We start from the raw sequence: 23,879 nt of genomic DNA, 5'->3' as shown, positions 1-23,879 counted from the left end.
TGTGGCCCAGAGAAATTTTTTGAGAACCATTGCTTTAATACATTAGCTTAGGCATAGGCAAACTCGGCCCTCAAGATGTTTTGGGACTACAACTCCCATCACCCCTAGCTAACAGGACCAGTAGTCAGGGATGATGTGAGTTGTAGTCCCAAAACATCTGGAGGGCTGAGTTTGCCTATGCCTGCATTAGCTGCTGCAAGTATGGTTTAATGAGAAGACTTGTGCACCAGTCTTTCACTTAAGAAAAACGGTCTGCTTTTTTAGCTGCTCATGAAAAAAGAACAGTTTTGGGGCAAAACAGTTTCTTTTGTTCTACCTGTTTACACAATAACTGTTTGGATACTTAGGGAGAATAATTAGGTCTATACTGCATAAATTACAGATGCAGTCTTTAGTACAAAAAGGGGTCTGGCATTTTAGTCTAGCTTATTTTAACTCCAGCTTTCTATAGACTTACTCCAGCTGCATAAAAAGGTGATAGAAAAGTGTGTGTGTAATTATACACATGCAAATTGAGGTAACACTGGAGTATAAATGAAGTGAATAACGGGAGAACAAAAGGCAATGGGGAGGAAGATCATCTTAATTGCTGGGGTATGGAAATAACACCTGCTCTGAACACTTGCTGGAGCATTACACGCTTAGGCTAAATGCTGCACTGCTGGCCACGAATACAGTGCATGATCGCATGTAAATCTGATTGGAGTGAAGATTCTATTAAATTGCTGTCAAGATGGATGGACAGACATGAACTAATAGATTTAAATCCAAGCCCTTGTGAGACTGCATTGCCTAGCCACAGGTAGCACTGGCTGGTGATGGTATGTCATCCTAACAATTTCACCCACTTTAACAGTTTCAAAATACAGTGCATATTAATTTTTTTTTTAATATTCTCCCACATATTCATTGCTGGTATCGATTGTAAAAATGTCACACTGGCCGCTGGGTTTGATTACTTCAAAAGCTTATATTTGAACATGGAAACAAACCCCCATCATAGTATGTTAAGGCAAACAAGGGATAATTCTTGCCATGACACTCTTTGAGTGCTACCCTGAGTTATCTGCTTAGGCACCAAGGAAAATGGCATACTAGGCATACACCTAATAAAGCAAAGTAATACAGCAAAGAGTTGAGCCGAGGACATAAACAGGAGCAAGCTGGGCTCTGAGAATGGAATTCAAAAACTGAACCCTGCTTTGTAATTTTTCAACTGGTTTATAAGTGTTTATAAGTATTATGACCATGATAAAGAAATGTTCCTTATATTTTTCATTTGTAGATTTAAAGGCTGCTTTTGGTTTGGTTGGTAGGTAGGGAATGTATGTGGGAAGAAATTGCCTTAACTGGTATAAAAGACTGATTGCTTTATTTAGTTATAAGGCTCAACAAATAAAATCTGGTAGAAGTTCAAGGAGGACCCTCTGGAGGATTGTCCAGTAGCATTCCAACTCTTAAGGGAGTTTGACAAGGTTGCTTGCTGCCTCCCTGATTAAATTTATACATAAACAACATTGCTACTAGTTCATCCAGTATATTTGGGGGACAGACGAGCTTTACTCTTGCTGTTTGCTGATAATACAGCCCTTGTGTCCTCCTTGCAAATAAGGGATTTTTCTAGCTACTGCATATCTGAATTATCAGTTATAGTAAAACACATATCATAGTGGTTGGAATAAATCAGAGGTAACGTAGGTAGAATATCAGTGGGAACCAGATTGCCCAAGTGAAGCAATTTACCGTAAATATCTAGGTATCGCCTTTGCTAGTTCATGATCGCTTACAGAGGGTGTGGAGTTCATTGGAGGAAACATTGACTTAAAATGGGGGGGGGCTTATTGTTGTGGGTTTTGTTTTTATTTTTATTATGTATTTTGGGTTTTTATATTGTATTTTTATGTTGTGAACCACCCTGAGATCTATGGATGAAGAGTGGGGTATACAAATTTAATAAACAACGACAACAACAAAAAGGAAGTGAACGGAGGCTAATTCCCCATTCACTTAAAAGTTTTTCAAGCAGAAGTAGTGGGATAGTTGCTCTATGGAACACAGTTTTGGAGTCATATGCTTTAGTATTTATTGAATCTATTCAATATCAAAATAGAACAATATTCTAGGGACCATATGGTACACCCTGCTTGTTGTGAACTGAAGCAAATCTACTGAAGTTGGCATCTTTAGTAAATAGTGGGATGATAGCATAGTTGGTTAGGTTATCCTATGTAGAAAACCAGAAACTTTAAAAGTTAGCCCGATTTGTATCCTGGACTTTTGTTGTTGTTGTTTGGTCGTTTAGTCGTGTCCAACTCTTCGAAACCCCATGGACCAGAGCACGCCAAGCACTCCTGTTTTCCACTGCCTCCCGCAGTTTGGTCAAACTCATGCTGGTAGCTTCGAGAACACTGTCCAACCATCACGTCCTCTGTCGTCCCCTTCTCCTTGTGCCCTACATCTTTCCCAACATCAGGGTCTTTTCCAGGGAGTCTTCTCTTCTCATGAGGTGGCCAAAGTACTGGAGCCTCAGCTTCAAGATCTGTCCTCCCAGTGAGCACTCAGGGCTGATTTCCTTAAGAATGGATAGGTTTGAACTTCTTGCAGTCCATGGGACTCTCAAGAGTCTCCTCCAGCACCATAATTCAAAAGCATCAATTCTTCGGCGATCAGCCTTCTTTTATGGTCCAGCTCTCACTTCTATACATCACTACTGGGAAAATCATAGCTTTAACTATACAGACCTTTGTTGGCAAGGTGATGTCTCTGCTTTTTAAGAATCTGTCTAGGTTTGTCATTGCTTTTCTCCCAAGAAGCAGGCATCTTTTAATTTCGTGACTGCTGTCACCATCTGCAGTGATCATGGAGCCCAAGAAAGTAAAATCTCTCACTGCCTCCATTTCTTCCCCTTCTATTTGCCAGGAGGTGATGGGACCAGTGGCCATGATCTTCGTTTTTTTGATGTTGAGCTTCAAACCATATTTTGCACTCTCCTCTTTCACCCTCATTAAAAGGTTCTTTAATTCCTCCTCACTTTCTGCCATCAATGTTGTGTCATCTGCATATCTGAGGTTGTTGATATTTCTTCCGGCAATCTTAATTCCGGCTAGGGATTCATCCAGCCCAGCCTTTCGCATGATGAATTCTGCATGTAAGTTAAATAAGCAGGGAGACAATATACAGTCTTGTCGTACTCCTTTCCCAATTTTGAACCAATCAGTTGTTCCATATCCAGTTCTAACTGTAGCTTCTTGTCCCACATAGAGATTTCTCAGTAGACAGATGAGGTGATCAGGCACTCCCAGTTCTTTAAGAACTTGCCATAGTTTGTATCCTGGACAGTGACTAGATTAAATAAGTCACTAAGCTGATAGCAGCATTTTTGTCCGTTGTTGTTGCTGTTGTTGATGATGGATTATGCTGTTAGTTTTAATTACTGTACTTTGCTTTAGCTGAGTGCTGGTGCCCATGTTGTCCGTTTGTATGTGATGGCTTTTGGCTGAGTAATGAAAATTTGCAGTTTGTATGGGGTATAAGGGTGTTGAGTCAGCAGGAGCTGTAGTATGTCCTGTGGCCCTTCCTGCAGCCTAAGTAGTAGTAGTAGTAGTAGTAGTAGTGTAACAACAACAACAACAACAACAACAACAACAACAACAACAACAACAACAGTTATGCTGCACCCATCTGGCTGAGTTTCTCCAGCCACTCTGGGTGGCTCCCAACAGAATTAAAAGCCCAATAAACCATCAAACATTAAAAACTTTCCTAAACAGTGCTGCCTTTAGATGTCTTCTAAAAGTCAGATAATTGTTTATTTCCTTGACATCTGATGGGAGGGCATTCCACAGTGTGGGCGCTACTACCGAGAAGGTCTTCTGCCTGGTTCCCTGTAACCTCACTTCTCGCACAGAGGGAACCACCAGAAGGCCCCCAGAGCTGGACCTCAGTGTCCTGGCTGAATGATGGGGGTGGAGACGCTCCTTCAGGTATAGTGGGCCAAGGCCGTTTAGGGCTTTAAAGGTCAGCACCGGCTAATTGAATTGTGCTCAAAACTGTACTGGGAGCCAATGTAGGTCTTTAACTTGAAGATAACCTCATTGCCATGCCCACACACTAATGTACACAGGGTTTACTTGACAAATCAATTGACCAACATTCTCCAAGCATAGTTTTTAGTCTATTTTAAAAAGGGTGTTAGAATACAGTATTGCTGAAATATAACAAATTGAGGGAAGGATGCTGTTAGGACCACAGTTAGTGTTGTATTGAAAGTTGCAGTTATTTTCTCCTCCGAGGCTGTGCTCCTGAATATGTATACTTAAAGTCTTGTTAGTTTCAGGAGGGCTTCCAAGTGATCTTAAAACGTGTTGGGAGTGGATAATGAGGGGATATTGCTCATAAAACGGGCGGAACTCAAGAATGTCACTTATTAATTTGATGCAGGCATCAATCAACTTTGAGCAGCATTTTTCAAAAGGCAAACATGTTTCCCATAGGCTGCCATGTAGTAAGGAATCTGAACTAATAACCAAAAGTTATAGAAGCCGTATGCTTGCTTCCTTGAATATGGAGTAGTATTGCAGCTGCAAATGCTTCTCTAAGATGAATTATCAGCAGTAACACCTTTTAAAACCTCACTACAAGGCAGAGCTATACTTCATATTCAATTTTTTCCTTTCTTCATAATTTGCTAAATTTGTGTTTATAGCTTTTTCTTACTGCATTTCAGTCGGTCATCATAACTGACTACATAGCTATTGCAAATTCAATAGCTATTTTGCTAGAATGGAAATTAGGGTAGAAGGAAGTATTCTCTTTAAATTATTCAGTTATCTTGTGAAAACAGAAATGCATTCTTTTTCTAGCCTCCCATGATGATCTAAATGTTGATTTGCCAGTAACCTAGCAACTGAACTTTGAGCTATTACTACTACTACTCCCAGTCAAGACATCAATAGTACATGGTGACCAATGGGGCCAGGAAAGGACTAAAAGTGCACTTACATGTTCTTTAAAATGTTATTAACATTTTATAGATCTAATACTTAACTTTCTTTCATGTATTAATAATTTTTCCATGTGGAAATATGATCTTGCATGTTACATTTTTTACTGCACGGATCTGTCCTCTTTATACATGCTGTTCCTCTCCCTCCCTCCCTCTGTTTCTCTCCCCCCCTTCAATTTCCTGTTCTTTCCAGTCATATGTTGCAGTGCTGTGTGCTTGGTGCCTGTAGGTTGAACAGCGTTTTTTATTCTTTGAGTTTTTGTTTGGTGTGTTGAACCGTTCTCTGGGACTCTTCTCAAGCTTTTATATTAAAACAACTGGGCGCTGGCTTAGAATTGGCTTTCATCTTTTTGGCTTTCTTCCAACTGAGCATTCTACCCATCCCATTCACCTTGAAATGTGCAAGCTTTGCTTCAAGCAGGGTTCCTTTGAATTTGTGCATGTTCATTTGAATATTTGGCAAAAGATGGGGCAATTATGGCACACAGTGGAATCTTGGGAGACAAGATTTGCCTTATTAGTTGTTGTTGCTTAGTCGTTTAGTTTTGTCAGACTCTTTGTGACCCCATGGACCAGAGCACGCCAGGCACTCCTGTCTTCCACTGCCTCCCGCAGCTTGGTTAAACTCATGTTGGTAGCTTCGAGAACACTGTGCAACCATCTCGTCCTCTGTCGTCCCCTTCTCCTTGTGCCCTCAATCTTTCCCAACATCAGGGTCTTTTCCAGGGAGTCGAGCCTCAGCTTCTGGATCTGTCCTTCCAGTGAGCACTCAGGGTTGATTTCCTTAAGAATGGATAGGTTTGATCTTCTTGCAGCCCATGGGACTCTCCAGAGTCTCCTCCAGCACCATAATTCAAAAGCATCAGTTCTTCGGCGATCAGCCTTCTTTATGGTCCAGCTCTCACTTCCATGCATCACTACTGGGAAAACATAGCTTTAACTATACAGACTTTTGTCAGCAAGGTGATGTCTCTGCTTTTTAAGATGCTGTCTAGGTTTGTCGTTGCTTTTCTCCCAAGAAGCAGGCATCTTTTAATTTCGTTACTGCTGTCACCATCTGCAGTGATCATGGAGCCCAAGAAAGTGAAATCTCTCACTGCCTCCATTTCTTCCCCTTCTGTTTGCCAGGAGGTGATGGGACCAGTGGCCATGACCTTAGGTTTTTTGATGTTGAGCTTCAAACCTCATGTTTTCCTACAAATCTTCACTAAATGGGCAACTTCATGTAAGCACCAAGTCCAGTCCAGGTAGTCCTTCTCTCTCAAATGTAAGAGCTGTAGATCTAACCAGAACCTTGCAGGTAGAAAGACAGTTAGAATGCCTCTTCTAAATTAGTTTTCCCCATGCTAAAGCCTCTTTGCATTGCCATACTTTCCTCTATAAACTGTGTGCAGCCCTCCTAATTGCTGTAAACTTTAGTCTCCAGAAAATACTTTTTTGTTATATTTATATCCCACCTTCCTTCCATCATGGAAAGGAGGGGCTGTTACTTGAGTAGCTCAGTTCTGCTTGAACTCTGTACATGTGCTGTAAGTATTTGTGCAGCTTGGCTTCTCTCTGAACAATGAGAGCATCCTTGTGGTAAACCAGTGAAAGCAGGCCAAGAAGTCTTCCCTTGGCCAATATTTCCCATTTAAACTAAAGCAGGAAGCTTGAGATTGGCAGCTTTGGAACCAGCAAAGATGTTAAAAGAACTTCAGACTCTGGTTTTGTGTCCTGAGTCAAAGGCAGTTCACCATAATTCTCTGATTTGGACAATGTGAGAGGCTGTGGTTTGTGGAATACTTTATTGTTTAATTGCTAGCTCCAGACCAGAGGGAGGCCTGTTCATATTGTGGCTTTTTGAGCTGCAATATGATTATTTAACATGGCCAGAGTGGTTGAAATCAGGTGGTGATCAGTGGTGTATGAGATATATTGACTTTCATAATTCTTTGCCAGATCCTGAGCACTTTATGTTCAGAAAGCATGCTACACTACTGATAGCCATTATCAACCTACTCATAATCCATATAAAGCAATAAGCTACGTTGACTTTTAGCTTTCTTTTTTCCTTTTATCTCCCTATTCTTTTTGTGTTGTTGTTGTTTTTTTTCATTGTAGGCCTGAGGAGTAGCACTGTCTTCGTTTTGTTTTTTGTTTGTTTCTATAAACTATGCTGGGAAGTATTTTTTGTTAAAAATAAACAACATTTTAATATATAAACATTACTCTTATTTAAGATCCAAGCAAAAACATTTCATTTGTCCAGGAGTCTTGAAAGATTATACTGATTTTTAATTTGTGCAAATGTTTTGTTAAAATCAGTTTATGATTTATATGTTGCCTTCACTGGGTGTAACAATGAGGAAAGGTGATATAAAAATGTGTTAAATAATAAATGGGTTGTGTTTTTACTCGTTTTTGTTGGGAGCCACTCCAAGTGGCTGGGGCAATCCACACACACACACACACACACACACACACACAGATACATACCCCACCCCACCCCCACACACCATGATCCAACTGCAGAAGAAGAAAAGAGCCACAGTATCATGTTAGCAAAGGATGTAATTGAAGAGAAAGGTGTACCTCAAGGAACAGATTTTATCTAAGTGTCTAGCATGCCATGACAATTATATTTGAATTGTTAGTTTGCACAAAGACCCCTGGACAATACCTACCTTAATGACTTTGTATGAAACCCTTCCCAAAACATTTTAAGAAATGACCCAAGCTAAGGACTATTGATCTGTTCTAGAGTGTTCCCCTGCTTTGGGGCCAGATATAATTTGTGTTAATAGTGAATCACTTCCACCAGTAAAGAACAGCCCATGGCTGTATCAATCACTACCTTTGCTTGGCGTTTGCTAATTAGTTAACAGTTGTTTACTATAATTAGATGATACATAGTTCTCCATTCAAAAAACTTTTTAGAATGACTTATAACAGTTGAAAATAACTTAGACTGGATATTACTGCATCAGCATTTGTATTAACCAGAAATATAATTTTAGCTACCTTTGTTACTTAGAGATCTTTCAAAAACCTCTCTGTACTGGATAAAAAAAATGAAAGAAACTGATACACAGAAGCTCCATAATATATGAATCCTTAAAATGAAAAACAGTTGATTTCATTCTTTGACAACATTTGATCTACCTGAGAAACCTTTGTGAAGTTAAAATGCAATCTGGAATAATCCAAGTAACAAGGTGTGAATGTCTTGCCCTTGCAGCTGTCATAGAATCATAGAACTGTAGAGTTGGAAGGGACCATGAGGGTAATCTAGTCCAACTCCCTGCAATGCAGGAATCATTCACTCAACGTGGGGCTTGAAACCACAACCCTGAGATTAAGAGTCTGAGCGCAGTTTGTTAGAGCATAGTGCTGATCATGCCAAGGTCGCATGTCTGACCCCCACTTGGGACAGCTGCATATTCCTGCGTTGTGGGAGGGTTGGACTCTGCAGCGTATCTTCCAACCCTGCAATTCTAGGGTTCTAAGGTGTATGCCAGGGGTCAGCAACCTTTTTCAGCTGTGGGCTGGTCCACCATCCCTCAGACCTTGTGGGGGGGGGCTGGACTATATTTTTTGGGGGAAATGAACGAATTCCTATGCCCCACAAATAACCCAGAGATGCATTTTAAATAAAAGGACACATTCTACTCATGTAAAAACATGCTGTTTCCTTGACCGTCCGTGGGTCGGATTGAGAAAGTGATTGGGCCGCATCCAGCCCCCGGGCCTTAGGTTACCTGCCCCAGGTGTATGCTCTACTGACATGCTTTAATGGGATGCAGACTGTGATCATGTGCATTTATGCACTTCTAGGACTCTATATTTGCTCTAAGCATCTTGAGGAGAAAACCTTCGTAGTAAATGTTTATTTTAATTCATAAAACTAAACCAGCACAATTGTGCCAAAATTCAATATTAGTTCTCAAATGTTATTTTCTTGACAAAGGCTCCCTCTAGTGGTATATGTTAAAGCAAAATGTTTTGGACTTCTGCAAAAGTTCCCTTCGATTTTATTCTCACTTTACATGCAAATTTGGAATAGTCAGCTGCTTTGCTGGCAAGGCACCCATCTGATTAGTCTGTGCGTGTTCACAGAATGAATAAAGAGGTCATTAGGTGAGGATGGATGAGAGGCTTTGTCAGCTGAAAAAGCTGTCCTTTGCATTTTGTTGATGTCTTGCAGTAGAATAGCCTTTTGGCTTTAGATTTGTCTGTATTGCTAAAAATCAAATGACCTCTACAATACAAAAACAAAACAAGAATGTGCAAACAGTTCTAGAAGTTTATCCTTGACCACAGTGTGCTTTCATTTAATAAAGATCTATGCAGATACAAAGGAGATAATTTTATAATCTAGACAAAATAAATGTTTTATGGTAGTTGAACACAAAACTGTTTCTTGCCATTTTGTGCATCGTATTCTGTATGCAGCATTAAGGGCACTAACTGCAATATTCCTTATTCTTTAAGGAATTGCATACCTTTCATTTGTATGTTTCACACCTGTCAGCGGCTGCCTCAGGTCCCAGCTCACAAAGGACCAACCCGGAAGCTGTACGTCTGCTCCCTCAGCCAATATAGCGAGATGAGCGCCGCAACCCCAGAGTCGGCCATGACTGGACCTAATGGTCAGGGGTCCCTTTACATTTACCTTTACAAGGGGTATGGAGTGGTGGTGGATGACCCAGTTCAGAGGCATGTCAGTATGGGGTACACAGCCACTCGAAGGGGTAGTAGTTAGCATGTGCAGAATGTGTTAAAGACTCACCTGTACGCTATGAAGTTTTCAGCTTTGCAGTCATGTTCCATATCCCTGTTACCAGGATTGGTTTCCGGGAGATGAGACTGTTATGAAAATAAAATATAGACGATTGACAAGGATTTAGAGCTTGCCTAAAGCACTGCTATCAGCAGTGAATATCTACATCACACCCCTATTGTGAGAACAGAAGGGGGCTGGATCTAGACACATCAAATAAGTGTTTCAGTTTAAAGCGTAAATTTAAACAGGGATCACAGCTAAAGAAAAACAGGACTTCATGTCACCATCTGGTGGCACAATGTTATATCGCATATACGATGCGTATAAATTGCTTTTTCTTTACCAGTCTAGCTGAGTCCTGGGTCAAGTATTACAAAACAGCATAAAAGAAAATGGAGAAAGAAGTAATGAAGAATTATAAGGATGACTGTGAGATGCAGAGCACCCCAACCTACCAACCACTAAACTGCAGAGTGTGCCCATCCAACTACCAATTTTTGAATCTTTTTTTGCCATTATTTGGTGGTTGGACTATGGGGCTGAGTATTCCTCTTCTGGCTTGCAGATTCCCTTCCACTGGTTTTAACCACATTGGTACTGCCATTAACCATGTATTGAAGTCATAGATAAATGAAGCAAACTGTGGTTGGTATTAACAGCAGTTAATTGTAATATACAAATAACTGTTAACCATGGTTAAGACCGTTGAGGAAGATTATTTGCATGAGAGAAGAGGAGCTATGGAAAGGTGGTACACATTCCTGTGCATCACATGTGTTCTTCCAAACCTGGTTAAGAAATCGAGGGTGTAGGACTGTGAAAATACAATGAAGTTTTCTGAAATACCAGTGGCATGCTTCCCTTGGCAAATATAATGAACTTCCTTTGGGGTGCTTTTGTACTTAAGATAAAAATGTTGCATTGTTGGTTACATTAAGTGGCAGGCAGTTGTGTGAGGGAAATTACTTCCTGCCTTATTATTATTATTTTTTTACTATATTTTCTGTTAAATCTTCTCCTTTTTGAAATGCATGGTTTTATAAAATTAATGAATGACCAAAAGAGAAATTAAATTGAGCAACTGCTTGTAAAATCTAGAAATCAAACATAATATTTCTAGAAAGCACATCAATCTATGTGTACAGGTTTCAAGCATGTTAAAATTAGTAGGTCAACAGTTTTTGGCATCTTCACTTTTTAAAATTAAAATCTATTTTTTTTATTAGTTTTAACTATCAGACTTAATAGTTGTTTGTTACCTAAAAGGCCTCTAAGAAACTTGCATTTTAAAACGTAAACATACATTATATCATAGAAAAACCATATACAAATCAACATTTTCATGCAACACCTGTAATTCTAATTCACTCACACACATGCAAAAATTAGTCTCGCAGACTTTCTAAGTCTTGGCACTGGAGCTCAGTGCTTGGAGCCAGAAGGTTTTATGAGAATAAAGATACATAGCTATTGAACCCAAATGCATTCATTTCAGAAGAAACGATGTACAAGCAAAGCAGCTCAGCAACAACTATGCTTGACCAGACATTGGAAGACATTGGTTCAAATGGAAGACATTGGTTCAAATCACACATCTGCTGAACATTGTTTTTCGAAAAACATGGTGATAGGAGCGAGCAAGCAGTAAATTACAAATGAGCAAGTTGTAGTTAAGTCTTTATTGGCAAAAACAGCATCTGCATAGGAATGCCTAATGAGCATAGGAACTCATCTCTGCCAGGTCTTGTCCCCATGAAGCAGTTGCTGAGACTTAAGGTCCCCACCTCCCCATAGCTGCCTAAGTCCCCTCCTCTACTGGATTTCCACCAAGCAACCTGAGACTATACCTGTGTGAAGCTAGCTTCTTCTCTACCCTCTTCATGCCTCTCATGGTTCTGGGAGACTAGAGAGGAGCAGAGCTTGTCGCAGCAGAAGGGGGAGACACCTGTGCGACTCGCCAGCCAGACTTAGCTCTGCCTCCTCTCCTACTTCTGATTCTGGACTTCTCTTTGCCACAGACTCCTTCCACTCACTAAGCCCCAGTCCTCAGCTGGTTCCTCCCACCATTCCTCTTGCAGCTAACCAGTCTGTGACACATAGGCACAATAGATGTTTTCCAAGCAAGTCAAAACATTTATTGGTGTTCAGTAAACAGTGAGCTTTTGAAAGAGAACTGCAGATATAGTTTACTCATGGGGATTAGAACATGAGCTTCTACCTCCAGAGAGCAAATCCCTAACTAGTTTCCTGTAGTAGTATCAGTCTAGTACAGTGGAACCTCGGGTTACATACCGTCCTCCTTATGAATGCTTTGGGTAATGAGCTCCGCTAACCCAGAAGTAGATGCTTCTGGTAGCGAAATTTGCCCCGGGATGCGAGCGGAAGTCGCATGCCAGCAGCGTGGCAGCAGCAGGAGGCCCCATTAGCGAAAGTGTGCCTCAGGTTAAGAACAGTTTTGGGTTAAGAACGGACCTCCGGAATGAATTAAGTTCGTAACTGGAGGTACCACTGTATAACCACATCAATAGCTTTTTTACTTCTGGTCAAGCCTAGTGATCTGCCACAATTTCCCCCTCCTTAGGCCAATGCAGTCCAAGAGCCTTGACTATGGTACCCAATTAGTTCTGGTGTTCTGGTAGAGCACATTCTCTAGAATTGCCATGTTTTGAAGAGCAAAAAAGAGGGCATATTTGCCGACTTCTACTTTTGACTACGGATCGCTATGTTAACTCTTGCCCTCCCAGACTCCTCCAAGATCTTGCAGCTGAGCCAGCATCCTTTTAGTCCAGCCACAAGAGAAGGAATTTATACTGTATGTAGCTAGTTTAAGATGCTGCTCTGTTGTGATTATCTGCTGCAGACTAGCTTAGCCAGGTGCCTTAGATCTGAGTTTAATGCATTAGAACAATTTTCTTGGGTTACTGTAAACAAAAAACAAAAATCTTGGATATTTTACCAAATTTTAAAAATGCGCCCAGACATAAATTTTGATCCTGAAAAAGAGAATATGTCTGGGGTGGGGGGTGGGGAGAGGACATATGGCAACTAGACCTGAAAAAGAGGGTGTGTCCTGGAAAAAGAGCACATATGGCAACCCAAAGTCCTACATTCACTCTCTGATGGTTCTCTTAACATGATCACATTGTCAAGGCAGGCAAATTTGGGCATTACACCCTCTCCTGATATGCCCCGCGGAAGACCTTAAGGTCCACAAATGACAACACTTTGGAGGTCCCAGGTCTCAAGGTGGTTAGATTGGTCTCAACTAGGGCCAGGGCCTTTTCAGTACTGGCCCCGACTTGGTGGAACGCTCTGTCACAAGAGACTAGGGCCCTGTGGGACTTGACATCTTTCCACAGGGCCTGCAAGACAGAGCTGTTCTGCCTGGCCTTTGGTTTGGACTCAGTCTGACCCTTCTGTTTCCCTCCTCTTATGCTTTTGATTTATGGGCTACTTTTAAAATGAGGCTGCATTTTAAATTGCATTTTAACCTGTATTTTAAATTGGGCCCCCCCATTATGTTTTTGTTGTAATTTTACTGGTGTTAGCTGCCCTGAGCCCGGCTCTGGCCTGGGAGGGCGGGGTATAAATAAAATTTTTTATTATTAGCATTATTATTATACATTTCAGCCCATTCATGGGGTCTTCCAAAAACGACTTCCTTGTTTCTAAACCTTTTGCTGCATCTGCTGGCCTGGTCATGTGTAAGTTGTTAACACTACAGCTGCCAATTCATCAGCAAACCTCTTGGCTTGTTCTTGTGCCTTTAATAGCTAGATAATCTTCATAAATCAGTAGGTGAAGATTTTCAGATGACTAGGTTACATTACCACTTGCTGATTCAGTTGAGCATGACAAAATGCTGTAAAAAAAATGGTAACAACTTCACAACTTCTTTACTCTGTACAGCTCACATTCACTAGCACATTATACAGGATAATATGTGTCACAGACCCGTGTAAGGATGAATAGATTTTCTTTTGGTGTGCAAAAAAGCATTTCCTGAGAATAAAGAGGACACCAATGGATGTAAGAGCATGCTTCTTAAACCGGGAACATTTGATTCCATTATGTTTGTCTCCAGTCTTGGGAGTTGTCTTTGATGTAATCTCTTTTTGTTTTGGATTTGTTGTAGGGTTGCAATTGGCTCTTTCCAAAATCTGCTTCTACACTGTAAGTCTAGCTTACATATAGAAGGCGTTGTATTTCCTTCAAGCACATCTCTTTTCCACACATTTTTATGTAGATGTAGTTATAAGCATGACAGTTGATGAAAGCTAGCAGACTGCAGTGGTGCAATTCTGTATATTGTATCATCTTGAGAATGGGCAGTTGTCCCTGTGTCCATTTAAGTGTCCATTTAATAATACTGTTTAAAAAAGGATGGAAATCTGCTTCTTGGGGCTATTTGTCATTGGTTACCTCCAACTTTAACAATAAAATATTTATTGTTTTATAACAAACATTACTTGACTTTGTTTTATGCCATTCTGTCTCAGTTGTGAGAAACTTAAAAACATAAAATTAACAAATCACAATCAGTAATCAACCTGAAGCCATGTTAAGGAGAAAATCCCAGTCCCTGACTCAGAGGTAATGTGAAGTCAAAGCTTCCAGGTTTCTTTATCCTGCTCATGACAGGGGTGGAGTGAAGCTGTCTGTTCGTGATAAACTATGATAAGCTTGGAAGTCTGGTTCATTGTTGTGTGTTAACACAGCTGCTGGTAATGAGTAGATCTAATTTTAATCCTTATAGTATTAAAATTACAGTTGTAAAATACTAATCCTCTGCTATACACTATGGGGTTTTTTTCTTCAGTGCGTGGTGCTACTGGTGTGTATGTTAAGATATTTTCATTTTCTTACAGAAGAAAACACCCAGGAACCTTTGCTGGAGAAGAAAAATCTGAGTGAGAAAGTCTCCCTCTACAGAGGCGATATCACGGTGCTTGAGATTGATGCCATAGTTAATGCTGGTAGGTGCTAAATGTTAAAAAGTTAAATATGACCTATGAAATAGAAGTGTCCAGTAAAATATATCCGGATAATCTTTGGGGTGTAGGAGGCCAAAATATGCAGAACTGCATGTATTTGGTGCTGTGCAGGAATCAAAGCACTGTTGCATTGGGTGGGAATGAAACCTGGGCCTCCCACATGGCACGCATGAATTCTACTACTGAACCACCAATGATTTTTTCTATCAATATTCTGAAGAGGGCTTATGTATGAATCTTTTGCTTTGTAATAATAATTACATGTGGTCTGAAACATGAAGCACGGGTTTGTTGGTTTACTGCATCAATAGAGCCTCTAGAAATTTACTAGTTTGATCTTTAATGACAGTTGAGATTCTCAGGGTACTAAATTCTATCACCAATACAGTATTGGGTGGGTTTGGTAGAATCACAGAGTACATAATCCCTGCAAAAGCATCAAGAAAATGATGTCAGTTTCTGTGATTTCTTGCAAATCATATCTGTTTGAAGCTGTTAATGTAATGTTAATGTAGTGTACATCTCTTATGGTTGATTCTGATCACATTATTTGCAACGGAATTTAAATTTTGTATATGGGGATGGTGTGAGGGTCATAGGATGATGCTGGATAAATAAGGCCTTTTAAATGAGATTTCATTTTGCTGCTTGCATGTAAGATGTGCAATGCAGGGATTGTACAAGCAGGTCCAAAGCCAACAGGAGAATTGAAATTGCTTCAACTTTGTTTTCTTGCATCTTCACAGTGGTTCAGTAAGGATGTAATACTGCATTGCTTTCTTCCCTCACTTCCCTTTTGCATGAGCATTCCTTCCCCACCCTCATTTTCAGTTCTAGTCTTAGCCTGATTTCCCCACTGCTTTATAAGTACCCGGGGAGCACAGGGCAATTCTATACCTCCCTGTTGCTCTCAGATACCAATCCTGCTACAACATACAATATTGCTAGATTCTGCATAGCAGTGCTCAAAATTTGTCGGCGGATGACCTGTGCCACAAACTAGATTTAATTAACATATCAGAGTGCTCTATAAATTAATAGTTAAAGTCTTTTATATATCAACCTTTTATTCTTTTCCACATCTGCCCAATGCTCCTATCCCTTCTTTTAGCTTCTTTTAAATTCTTAGAGACTTTTATATTCACCTTCTGTTTTAATACCTTTTAGCTTTCCAAAACGCTTTTCAGATTTTAAATGACTGCATCCCACCCTTTTATGCTGGTCTATGACCCTAATAAAGATTTTGTTGTTGTTGTTGTCAGCCCTAGTGCTGACTTTGGAGTAACTCTGGTCAGTATGTAGTTTGGCCCTACTTCACAGTAACTGAAAATGGTCAACCAATGTAACACTAAAAAGAGTGAAACAAAGGAAAAGAGAATGCTGTGGGGAAAGGAGCAAATTGGGGGGTGAGGACAATAATGATTTTGTAGGGTCCCTCTTGCTTTGCTAAAAGCTTGCTTTTGCTAATTGATAAAAATAACAACAGTTTTTGTCCTCCTGTAAATTTCCTCTACTCATCATGTCTTCCCTTGAATATTCTGAGTATAGGCAGCGATCATTTTGCACATGTTCAATTGGTGTCGACCCACGAACTGGCTGGTTGTTTTGGACCTGGAATAGAGTGGAATGGGGTGGGGCAGTTGCTAACTTATATCACTGTACTAGAACATCCTTGTATTTAATCACTCATCTGGTGGGCATAGGTGACAAGGAGTTGCATGCGGGAGAGTAAGGGAGCCAAGAAGAGCTGTAGTGTTGTCTGTTCTCTGTGCCTAGCAAATAGGCTGCCAGATGAGGGAAGCCCCCTTTCTTCACACTTTATGTAGAAGTGCAGCATGCCATAGCAGGAATGACAAAACTCTCGAGAATGTTGGCTTCAGGTTTGAGGTAGCCCTGGCAAAGTGCTCTCTGATGGGCCCCCTCCCCGGTTGATGGTGCTACTGAGCTTACCTGGCAGTGGAGGTAGGCAATAGCAGAGCTTGGTAGCTGTGTGCTACTGTCTTAATTTCTCACAATCCTCCAGTGGGGTGCATGGAACATCAAAATGCTTGCTAAATCCAGCAATGTGCTGCTGCTTGGAATGTCTAGCAAGAAAAATAAAATAGAGGAGGGTTTAGGGCAGGTATCAGCAGTAGATCTTGCCAATGTGCTGAGTCCTCCTTGGCAGGTGCTCCAGGATGCCTGCTGCTGATGTTGGCCCTGGCTCTCCATCCCTCCTCTGCCAGAGCTCAGAAAGCAGAAAATGTTTGTGACAGACTAATAGCCTTTGTGGACATAATTGTAAGACTCTGCTACAAAGTATTCCTTGCTCTGTGATCTGCCCTTGAGTATCAGAGTAAGGTAGTATCAAACTGATGAAATTTATAAATACAGTGAACGCTCGGGTTGCGAACATGATCCATGCGGGATGCAAGTCTGCAACCTGCATCTGCGCATGTGTGGGTTGCGATTCAGTGCTTCTACGCAAAGCGTGATTTAGTGCTTCTGCGCTGCACGACCGCCGAAACCTGGAAGTAACCCATTCCGGTACGTCCGGGTTTCGGGGGTCCGCAACCCGAAAAAACGCAACCTGAAGCATCTGTAACCCGAGGTATGACTGTGCCATGCTAGAACTAATGTTTCTCTTGTACTTCCCTTGATGAAAGTTCATGCCTAAAAACAGGAATAACATTTTCCCCAGCATGTTTATTTATACCTGTCTAAACTTTCTCAACTTTGGGGTGGACATCAGTAATTTTAGTCCTGCTTCCTTACTAGCTTCTGTGTTGCTGTCATTTCACTGAGACAATAAAGATAAATTGCTATGGTTAGGCAACAGAGTTTGCAAGAAATGAGGCTTTGTGGCTGGTAAATCTGTTGAAAAGTATAATGTAGCTTTTAATTTACTTAACTGATGGTGATTCATTTCTCATGTAGAAGTAAAAACAGATTAGTTACTGGTACAGAATTTTAAGAATGCTGCCAGAAACACATTTGAAGCAACTATCATATCATATTGCAGAACCTACCAAATACAAGATCTATATCTACTCTATACGGCAAAATGTATTCTCTATGTTTCATGTGAAAAAATAATTTCAGTTGCTCTTTGTAAAGATCATTTATAGAAAAGAAAAAGGTTTAGGAAACACTGCCATCTTAAAAGCATAGTGTCAACTTACAGTTTTAAACTACATAGAGCATGAAGTTTTACTGCTTGACTCTTCCCACTGCTTCTGTTGACCTTCAGGGACTTTCTGGTTTGCTTAGCTGCATCTTAATTTTATGAAGCATCTCATGCCTTGTCAAGCCAAAAATTAAACTTCAAGGTAGAGGTAGGGTATTTATATGTTGGAATTGTGAACTGAATATATTAGCCATGAATTATGTTTAAATGAACGTGTTAGTATAGTCTGTTGACTAACTGAGCCCCACCGCCCCACATGAACAGCTTGTTAATGCATAATCAGTCACTGAGGTTGCCATGAATCTGTAGCTTAATGAACAGGTGAGGGGAGAGGAGGAATTTAAATCTGAAATTGATCTGACAGCCCATCGCTGATTGCTAATCCATTTCATTTGGCAACTTAATTTATCACACAGCTAAAATTTTCTTCTTGTAGCTTTCTGGGAGGAATTAATTCAGAAGCATGCCCAATAATATTGGGTTCAGCCAGCCTATTTGTATTTTGCAGCAGTGCTGAAGACTGGAAGACTGTGTGGGTGGGATGGAGAAAGCTGCTATGAATAAGCTTTAATTGTGACTTGCTATTAGCAGAGAACAGAACTGTGTGCAGCCTTATTATGATTTTGTTCTTGAGCACATCATTTCACATATGGAGGATATAACTGAAATATTGCATCTTTTCTTGAGAAGGTGAGGCTTTCCTGGGCCTTTTAATGTGCAAAGCTGAAGCATTGGTTTATTATTGGCTGGTGGCTCCTAAAAGGGTATATATAGGGTGCTACAAGTTCAACCCACCTAAACAGAGGATGATATCCAGCAAAACCATATGCAGAGTAGGTCCATTAGTTTACCTTCATCCAGAGTGTTTACTCTGAGGTATTATACACTAATTTAGACTGAAGTATTTTTCCAAAATACTTGTTTGAGAAACTTATTTTTTGCTCCTTGTAAACCCTGCTTAAATTGGCATATACATCTTTCTTTCTTTTTTTGCAAAAAAACCATGTTCTGTATGAAATCAACTGTTATGCGCCAGTGTCCAAGGTCACTGTATTCTTTGAAATCCCTGAATTTGCTTCCTGTTCATGTTTCTGCTTAGTCTCTGTTCTGCAGTACTTTCATGTTGACCACTGTGATTATCATCTGTATCAAAAGTGTTAGCAGTGGGTTGAATATTGCTAGAAAGAGCTCTCACAGTTTGTGCAATGTCACAGGCTTTAGTGGTGCTTGCTTTGCTTATTTCAACCGTAGATGTTTGTGTTTTGGTATCCACTTAAGTACTTTTGTGATCTCATTGTTATTCCTCTAGGGTCTTGACCGCTGTTAAAAATGGGGGGGGGGGGGTGTTACATTAGCCACAGCAGAACAACTTACTTTGATGTTCCACCTTTCCAACATCTATGCTACTGAGTCTCAAACTTTGGGATTGTTGAAATATATCCAACAAAAAATTAGCTTGAACTCAAGTTGGGTCAACTAGACCCGTTGTTTTTTTAAAGCAGTCACTTCTGGGGCCCCTCCAGGATCATGGATCCTGAAGCTTAAGCGTGGTGTAGTGGTTAAAAGTGGTGGACTTATAATCTGGTCAACCGGGTTCGCTTCTCTGCTCCTCCACATGCAGCTGCTAGGTGACCTTGGGCTAGTCACACTTCTCTGAAGTCTCTTAGCCTCACTTACCTCACAGAGTGTTTGTTGTGGGGGAGGAAGGGAAAGGAGATTGTTAGCCACTTTGAGACTCCTTAAGGGGAGTGAAAGGCAGGATATCAAGTCCAAACTCTTCTTCTTCTTAAGCTTCATTAGTTTCATAGTAGATCCATCCCTGGTACAAGTATTTCAGATTGCCATCATTGTGCAGATGAGGAAATTAATAGTTGGGCTTTCCTAAATGTAACATATTTATCACTGGGAACAGAGGTGTATCTAGGGGGTATCAGGGGGCACTGGGCGCCATACTGCAGGGGGAGTCACTTACCATGCCTGAGCCACACATCTCTCCTGGGAATGACGCGGTGGCTCAGGCACTTGCAGCCACTGCACTGCTTTTTTTGAGCAGCGCGGAGCCTGCAGGGAATCTGTCCACCGCCTCGCCCTCAGCTCTAGAGCAGCTGAGGGGGAGGTGGCAGGCGGATACAAGCCCCACGATGCCGTTTCGGGCCACGTGGAGCTTGCATGCAGTCCGGCTGCCGCCCCACCCTCACCTATCATGCTAAATATGGATTCAATTTAGCTAAAATTCTATGTGTGGCAGAACACTTTTATTAATTGAGTGTTTGGAAATTGTGACTTGAAAGTGTTTGTTTTCTGACTGATTTTAGAATTGTTTAAAAATAAGAAATGAGGTGATTACAGCATCCAGTCTTTAAGGTAGCTGTTCTGTTTGCTTTTTGCTTATTGTTTTGTGTTTATTTCATGATTCATGGATCATCTTATGCTGAAGCAAGAAAAATGCTGTGTTAATTGTATCAATTAAGATAATGGATAATAAAATGCAGTGAAACATAAAGCCAATCATCCAAATAATGTAACTTATTGCTTTGCACTAATTGAATTTGACTGTATTTATTTCCTGTTTCCAGAGATGCAGCATATTCAGGAAATTGTTTGGCACTATGGCCCATACAGAGACTTTTAAGCTTCAAGTCATATAATTAGATAAGCTAAGCATGCAGCCTTGTATTATGCTAGCCTGTCATGGCATTTTTCTTAAGTGTTTAACATTTGACTTAAAAAGACTTTGGAGAATATAGATAAAGTTTTCCAAATAATGGGCACGGAGCCTTTTGAATAACGTAACGTTAAATAGCAGAAATGCTAGACACTATCCCTGTTCAACTGTACATTTCCCACTGTGCTAAACCACAGTTTAACAAGCCAAGAAGGGTGAGTGGAACCACTCCCCTTCCTCTTGCTCCCTCCTGTTGGGTACCCTCTTTGTTTTTGGTTAGTAAACTGGCATTAACTGATCACCCCATTTTGGTTGTTGATGGGGGAACTGCTGTTTAAGATAAGAGTACAGAAGGTAAGATCGAAGTAGGGAGTGAATGATCCCAGCACTCATTCCTGGTTTGCTAACCTAAACTGGCTAGAGAAACTATAGTCCACCCAGTGCAATATTGACTCTGAATGGAAATAAGTCTTGGAAGCAGAGATCTTTCTTACATGAGAGCCATTTTAACTGAGGATCCTGGAGATTAAATCTGGGGCTCTTTTCTGGTAAAACATGTGCTCTGCCTCTGAATCTTAATTTTTCAGTGTTCTCTCTCATACATTTGTGCATCGATCTATGAGAGCCAGCTCATGATATTCGAACTTGGGTGGAATGAAGCACATCTGACTCTCTCAGGGCAGAACTACATGTTGCGTTGAAATAATGGGGTACTGAACTTGTGTGTGTGTGTGTGTGTGTGTTGTAATTCAGATATGTACTTCAATGGGTACTTGCATGGAATATTTGTTGGACTCGAGGAGAGGGTGCCCAACCCTTCCCACCAATTCTCTCATGCAAATGACCCCCTTGCCGTTCTAATTTTTTATCTCAGATTGGCCCTGAAAACAGAAGTCATCCTAGTGTAGTAGGGTATCTTTGGGGAGCATTGGACTAAGGAAAAGTTCCCCTTACACCTACCCATTAATCTTGCCTTATAAATTACTCCAACCAGAAATACAGGTTTGAAGGTCATCGTTTGCTAATAACTGGTTCTGCATTCAGTTATGTGGAAGGAATTTTAAGAGTTTTGACTGGCATTAAATACTGGATGGAAATAATGAATTGTATTTGAATGTGCTTTATATAGAATGCAAAGTACATATGAACATTACTTAAGCTTTTGCTTGTACAGTACTAACAATTTCCTGAATTAGTGTATATAAATGCAAGGATTGGTCAGGTAATTAGAACTCTTATATTTTCTACCTGTTCAAATGCTGAAATGTTGTGGCAAGTGGCATAGTGCTGTCGCTAGGGTGTGCTGTGATTCCATGAATCAGTCTGCCTTTCATAATCAAGCTAGCTGCAAATGAATTTTTTGTCCGCTTTTGGTGCTGCTTCATGGCCATGAATTTTTCAGCACGCTGCTTCACTATCACCTGGGCAACTGACTGAGTTCCCATGTTATTTTCTTTGTGTGTTACAGCATGTTTCCCTGCTCTTCAGTGTACTCATGTGAATGAATGAAAATCTGAGGCTTGTTAGCATAGTATCCAAAAGTCTCAGAAGAGGGCCATGGTACAATGCAGCGATAGCTCTTTTATTTCTTCAAACAACAGGGGCTGCCAAATGGGTGGTTTTAAAAATTAGATATCACTGGTCTTTAAAGCAGTTTGTAGCCGTAAAGTAGCTAGGGCAGTACTGATCTCACTAGTAATGTAACTCCATCATGTAACTAGCATTTGGGTGAGGCAAAAAAGGAAAAAAAGTAAACTCCAGATTATGCCATTCTCTACCTTGTTGCTGCTCATCTTTCAGTAAGGTGGAGATGGAAATATATATACATACACAGAGTAAGCCCCCAACTTATGCTAGAGTTACTTTCCGGGGATTACACCTAAACCTAAAATTGTGTATACGGTAGTTAAGGGCAGTTGGTCTCAATGGTGGGTGGGAGTGCTAATCCTCCCCCCGGATGCCTGCCCCTTTCCACCTCCTCCTTATTTATTTTTTTGCCAAGTACATGAAACTGAATACACACAAGTTAAATGCACATAACTTGAAGGCTTGTTATGTTGTCAGTGCATGAACTTTTTTAGTATTATGAATATTACTGTTGTTCTATTTTTTATTTATTTTTTGTATTTTTAATGTTTGTAAGATTCTGTAAAGAGCAGTGAATACATTTAATAATAATGATAACGGTAATAAATAACTTTGTTGGAAGCTTACTCGAGGCCAAATAAGCTATGTGCTTAAATAAATAGCTGTCCAAACCTGTGACTACAAGGTTTCATCCTGGCTCCATTCCTTGTTCTTCCCTGGATGGGGGATTTTTGAAACCAAAAGTTACAAAGCTAAATATGTGAACTGCCTTGGGAAGAACAGGGGGGCCACCACTGAAATGGCATGTTCTTTTATTGCCACCTTTCTCACAGCCCTTGGACAAGGCACATAGATAAGTGCCTCAGATTATGATCGTACAGCCCAAGTTGATTAATGAATCTTTTTATTTAATTTTCTAACTGTGTGGGATTTTTCTTTTTAGTTATTTTCATGAACTTGCTTTCAGCCTTTTTGCATTATAGAATTAATTGCACTCCCCCTGCCCCAGTCATATAAAGCTTTAAAGAACTATAATGAACTTTCTAGGATGTACTGAACTATTTGCTTCCTTTGAACTACAAGCCATGTGAAAATTGCTTTAAAAACCCTAGGAAGATATTTGCATTTAGTGCTTTTCTCTTGAATGAGACATAATAAAGCAGAGGTCTTGACTAGCCTCAAAAATCGTAGGTAATGAGCCTGCATAAAAGTACCAAGTTGTTCTGATGATTTGGCTAAATTTCAATTCATATAATTAACTGAAACAACACTTGTTATTATGTCTTCTTTTTTGCCCAACATTTTGTAGGTCTTGTGTCTGAAACTGTAGGTCAATCTCAGAATGTTTATTGGACTGAATGAAAGTTTGCCAAAATTTAGGGAGGGAGATGTTAATTGGAGATAACACATGAAATGGCCTGTGTCCAGATTGGTTCAGGTAATGCTGCATTCTGTTGGTTCCAGTAATGCTGTTTATATAAGAAATTATTTGACCACAAAACATAATCTGCATTGTGTTTCATTTTTCAAAAAATATTGTAATCCTAATAAAGTCATTCTATTACCTTCCAGGGAATTTTACCCCTTATAATTAATACTGGAAGGGCCCATTCTTTCCAAAAGTAGAATAGGTTACATATGACATAATTTGTTTGTGAATATTATGCTATAAATTCTCATCACCATTTTTCACCTTT

General features: G+C 40.3%; 1 protein-coding gene across 5 annotated transcripts in view; it reads left to right on the top strand.

Moving 5' to 3' along the window:
- Nucleotides 1–23,879, top strand: part of MACROD2 (mono-ADP ribosylhydrolase 2) — a 997,146-nt gene that overhangs the window by 7,963 nt on the left and 965,304 nt on the right. For 4 of the 5 annotated variants that reach the window (XM_077926445.1, XM_077926444.1, XM_028722268.2 and 1 more), the window contains exon 3: nt 14,639–14,746. In XM_077926445.1, the coding sequence (XP_077782571.1) occupies nt 14,639–14,746 (108 nt within the window). The remainder of the gene's footprint in view (nt 1–14,638; nt 14,747–23,879) is intronic. The other variant, XM_077926442.1, reaches the window with a different exon arrangement.

This window comes from Podarcis muralis, chromosome 3, assembly GCF_964188315.1.
Source record: "Podarcis muralis chromosome 3, rPodMur119.hap1.1, whole genome shotgun sequence".
NCBI lineage: Eukaryota > Metazoa > Chordata > Lepidosauria > Squamata > Lacertidae > Podarcis > Podarcis muralis.
Note: the sequence above shows the minus strand (reverse complement) of the source record. Positions and strands in the feature narration are given on the sequence as shown.